At 37.6% G+C, this 4,729-nt stretch overlaps 1 protein-coding gene across 1 annotated transcript; it reads left to right on the plus strand.

Annotated features, from left to right (window-relative positions):
• Positions 1-313: 313 nt before the first annotated feature.
• On the plus strand, positions 314-4,133 carry LOC125198352 (probable inactive ATP-dependent zinc metalloprotease FTSHI 2, chloroplastic). Its single transcript, XM_048096712.1, has 11 exons — positions 314-385; positions 1,205-1,331; positions 1,539-1,711; positions 2,082-2,183; positions 2,272-2,436; positions 2,505-2,645; positions 2,825-2,983; positions 3,077-3,162; positions 3,231-3,309; positions 3,468-3,590; positions 3,695-4,133. The coding sequence occupies exons 1-11, from the start codon at positions 314-316 to the stop codon at positions 4,031-4,033; spliced, it is 1,566 nt and encodes a 521-aa protein (XP_047952669.1). The 3' UTR covers positions 4,034-4,133.
• The last annotated feature ends 596 nt before the right edge of the window (positions 4,134-4,729 follow it).

Genomic DNA, 4,729 nt, shown 5'->3' on the forward strand with positions numbered 1-4,729 from the left:
GTTGGATGCAAGATGTAGTTACTCCTTTTGTGTTTATTCCAGATAAACAAATGATTACATGGCTGTAATCTTAGGTGTATAGGTTCATATTTTCCAGTTTATTTAGTAAGGAAGTTCGAATTTCTGAATTTTAGTCTGGAACGTGGCCATCACAGATAGGTGAATGAACAAACAAATTTAGTTGTGTGGTTTCCCTGTGGGAACACAGTTGGTGTTGATGCAAAACCTACTTCTTCCGAACTCTTTCTTGATGAACTTCCTTTGTTGCTAACAAGAGGTGGACTACTTGGCTGTTGCCACTATCACTGATGGAATGGTTGGTGCTGAGCTGGCCAACATTATCGAGGTTGCTGCTATCAACATGATACGCGATGAAAGAACAGAGGTATTTCACTTGAAGGCCTTCAATAGCCTTTCCTCGCTGTTAATTGTTGTCAGTAATACTTAAAATAGGCACAGATTGTCAGTTTTTGTCATATGTGAGTTGAAGTTATTTTATGAAATATTATCTGCCCGTCTTTTATTTGTGCTTTTTAGTTTTCATCAGGGATAGTTCCATGATTGTGAAATTTTTTATGTACTCGTGACTGATTACTAATGATGATTTGTTACAAGAGCTGCACAAATAGAAGAAAGAGGAATGCTGATTTGGATGGGAATTATTGATAATATGCAGTTTCTATGATAATCTAATGATCTAATCCGTATAGAGATTCATGGTACGGTGAAATAGTAAGATTAATTTTGTGATGATGGATGTAGTTACTCCTTTTGTGTTTATTCAAGGTAAACAAATGATTACATGGTTATAATTGGAGATTTTACAGTTGGTGATGAGATGGGAATTCAGTTTGAATTAGTTATCTCTGCTGTATCATGGTCTTTCTTTACTACTCCAAAGTCCATGGGCCATGAGATGAGTAATATAATGTATCTACAATGGTCTGTATATGAGTACGTAAATATAGCTTCAGATTAATAACCTATCTAAATATGCAATTCCAGTATATCACTATGATTTGATAATGTGTTATATGCTTGGGCTCGTTTGACTTGTTTTTAGCTAGGATGTAATAGTAGTATATAAAATTGTCAGGATGCTATAATGAAGTAATCTTATGTGTATGTGTTCTCGTTTTCCAGTTTATTTAGTAAAGATGTTCGAATTTCTGAATTTTGTCTGGAACGTGGCCATCACAGATAGGTGAATGATAAAGCAAATTTAGTTGTGTGGTTTCCTTGTGGGTACATCACTAGCTATCTTGGTCTTGGTGCAAAACTTATTTCTTCAAAACTCTTTCTTGATGAGCTTCCTTTGTTGCTAACAAGAGGTACATGAATCTAGGGGTTACAGATCATGAAGCTTCAGTGCCATCAACTTATGATTAGTTCTGTTTTAATCTTATTGTGATTCTTTCATATTAAAAAAAATTGACTAGGCATTAGGTTCTGAGATGTGAAGAATATATGATCTGTGCAACAATTCGGTTTAGGAAGTAGAAATATATGTTGCCTAATGTTGGGTTGGAATACGTCAGGTGGTATACTTCTTTGTGGCCCTCCTGGAGTGGGGAAGACATTATTAGCAAAAGCTGTTGCTGGTGAGGCAGGTGTAAACTTCTTCTCCATATCTGCATCTCAGTTTGTCGAAATATATGTGGGAGTTGGTGCTTCTCGTGTACGAGCGCTCTATCAAGAAGCAAGGGACAATGTGAGATTTCAATTCCTTTTATCTGATTATGGCAATTGTTGGACTTCATTGGATCAAGCAAATAGGTTTACTAGTCAGAATGTGGAATGCTTTTGATACTCGATTCCTTAATTCTAATAGGAGTATTTTGTTATGATTCCACCTTTGAGCTAGGTGGGGGTTCTTGAGTGCCTTACCATTTCTTATAAGTTCGTTGAAAGATCAGAACATGTTTACTCTCTTTGCTCATTAATTCTAATATTTGCTCCTTTTTTTACTATGAGATTCTGACTACATTTGCTCATCAAAGACCATGCATTGTTGTTTTCTTACTTACACAGAGCTTATATTTGTGGAAGTGATGTGATGTGAGTGAATCGTGCATTTGCAGGCTCCATCTGTTGTTTTCATCGATGAACTGGATGCTGTTGGAAGGGCACGTGGTTTGATTAAGGGGTCTGGTGGGCAAGAACGTGATGCTACTTTAAATCAGGTCTCTTGCACATATTTGATTGCTTATAGTTGTGACACAATAATGGTCTGATTCGACTCTTATATAAAATCCCTTACCGATCCTCTAGCTTCTTGTATGCCTGGATGGGTTCGAAGGCAGAGGAGAAGTCATTACCATTGCTTCTACAAACAGGCCAGACATTTTGGATGCAGCACTTGTGAGACCAGGGAGGTTCGACCGGAAAATACACATACCCAAGCCTGGACTGATTGGCCGTGTTGAAATTCTGAAGGTGCGGTTTGTTGCCTTCCATCAGCAGTACTTTCAATTGGTCTACGCGGTCTCACTGTTTGGTCTCAGGTTCATGCTAGGAAGAAACCAATGGCCCCTGATGTGGATTATTTGGCTGTTGCGACTATGACTGATGGAATGGTTGGTGCTGAGCTGGCCAACATTATCGAGGTTGCTGCTATCAACATGATGCGCGATGAAAGAACAGAGGTATTTCACTTGAAAACCTTCACTGGCCATTCCTCGCTGCTAAAATAGGCACAGATTGTTAGTTTGTCATGTGCGAGTCGAAGTTCTTATATGGAATATTTATATGCCTGTCTTTTGTTTGTGTTTTATCATCATCAATGGTTCCATAATTGCAAATTTGTTTGACGCGCTCATGACAGATTACTACTGATGATTTGTTACAAGCTGCACAAATAGAAGAAAGAGGCATGCTTGACAAAAGAGAGAGAAGCCCCGAGATCTGGAGGCAAGTAGCTATAAATGAAGCTGCAATGGCCATAGTTGCTGTCAATTTCCCGGATCTCAGAAATATCGAGTTTGTATGTTATGATCTTTGCCTAGCAGCACTTTTATTAATTTCTGTTAATGAAATGGGAATTTCTTAAGTACTATCGTTTTTTTTTTCGTTTTAGGTGACGATTTCTCCAAGAGCTGGAAGAGATTTAGGTTATGTCCGCCTAAAGATGGACCATATTAAATTTAAGGAAGGAATGTTGAGGTAGTTCCCCTTTCAATTATAATCAAATTTGAAGTTCTGCTACACTTGCTGATTCAATTTGTTTTCAGCCGGCAGTCTCTCTTGGATCACATCACTGTCCAACTTGCTCCACGTGCAGCAGACGAACTCTGGTATGGGGAAAATCAGGTAACGAGACCCCAACTTTCGATCATTCATATTTAATTTTGGAAATGAATTTCAAATATACAATTCTGTTCTTAATAAACCGGTATAAGTTACCCGAGTATTGTCCAGTATCTGGAATTTTGTTTCTGATGGTCCTATTGTTGAATTGATTTACTCAGTTGAGTACCATCTGGGCGGAGACGGCCGATAATGCTCGATCTGCTGCACGAACCTTAGTGCTTGGTGGTCTTTCCGAGAAGTATTTTGGCTTGAACAGTTTCTGGACAGAAGATAGAATTGATGTAAGTTTCCTTTCATATCTCGCGGTCATAAAAGCAAAGAAACCGAGATGTTATATGATTTCAGTGATTGTACAACGCCCAACATACAAAATCTTGATTTTCAGGAAATTGATTCAGAGGCGCTGCGAATCCTTGACGTGCAAAAAACGGTACTATGTGAAGAGATTCACCATTTCTTTCATGTCTGTGGGAAAGATATTAAGACTTTGTTCATGCAGATTCTTGGGAGAAACCGTGAGCTTTTGGATGCCGTTGTGGACAGGCTCGTGGAGAAGAAGAGCTTAACCAAGCAAGAATTCTTCGACTTAGTTGAGCTTCATGGATCTGTACAAACTATGCCGCCTACCATACTTGACATCAGAGCCGCCTCACGGTTACAGCTGCAAAATATTCTTTTAGACACCGAAGAAGCAGCAGCTCGTTCGAGCATTGTTTCAACATGATAGTGACTTAGTGACTTAGTGACTTAACCATAGTAGTACTCTTATAAGACATTTTCAAAATTTTAAAAGTATAAATATCAAAGCAAATCTCATTGGCGAATACTCTCGAACGAGACATTAAGTGGTAATGTAAATCAAATTCTTTGAAGCATTGTGATTGGTCTACACAACAAATAGTATTAATTTGGAGTTTGATCACCAGTAGAAAAAAGTTTGTATCCAAAATTTAAAAAATTAAAATAAATTTAAAATTTTCTTTTGTCACAAACAAGCTAAATTTAACACTAGTTACAAAATTGGGTTGAAATTAGACTTTACATTAATTTTTAATTGAAATTAAAAATTTCCCAAATTTACAAGCTATCATTCGCCATCTAATGATGAATAAAAACCCCCAACCCCTTTTTTCCCCAAAAGTAGGTTGGTCTTGGGCCATTCCAACCCCGGGGCAATCATTGAGCATGCCCATCTCCCGGGAACCCTCGCCCCTTGGGAAAAACCAATCTCCCAGGCTTGCCCTATTCACGAAAAATACTTTTCCCATATTAAAGTAGTATTTTGAACAAAACAATTTTTTGGCAATATTTTTTATATATTTTCCCTTTACTTTGTTAGAAAAGTCCCCCAAACAAATAATGAGCATGAAAAACCCGCTTTTTTGTATTCCATAGGGAAATTTTTAGAACTTTAAAAAAA

The sequence above is a fragment of the Salvia hispanica genome, unplaced genomic scaffold, assembly GCF_023119035.1.
Source record: "Salvia hispanica cultivar TCC Black 2014 unplaced genomic scaffold, UniMelb_Shisp_WGS_1.0 HiC_scaffold_1382, whole genome shotgun sequence".
Classification (NCBI taxonomy): domain Eukaryota; kingdom Viridiplantae; phylum Streptophyta; class Magnoliopsida; order Lamiales; family Lamiaceae; genus Salvia; species Salvia hispanica.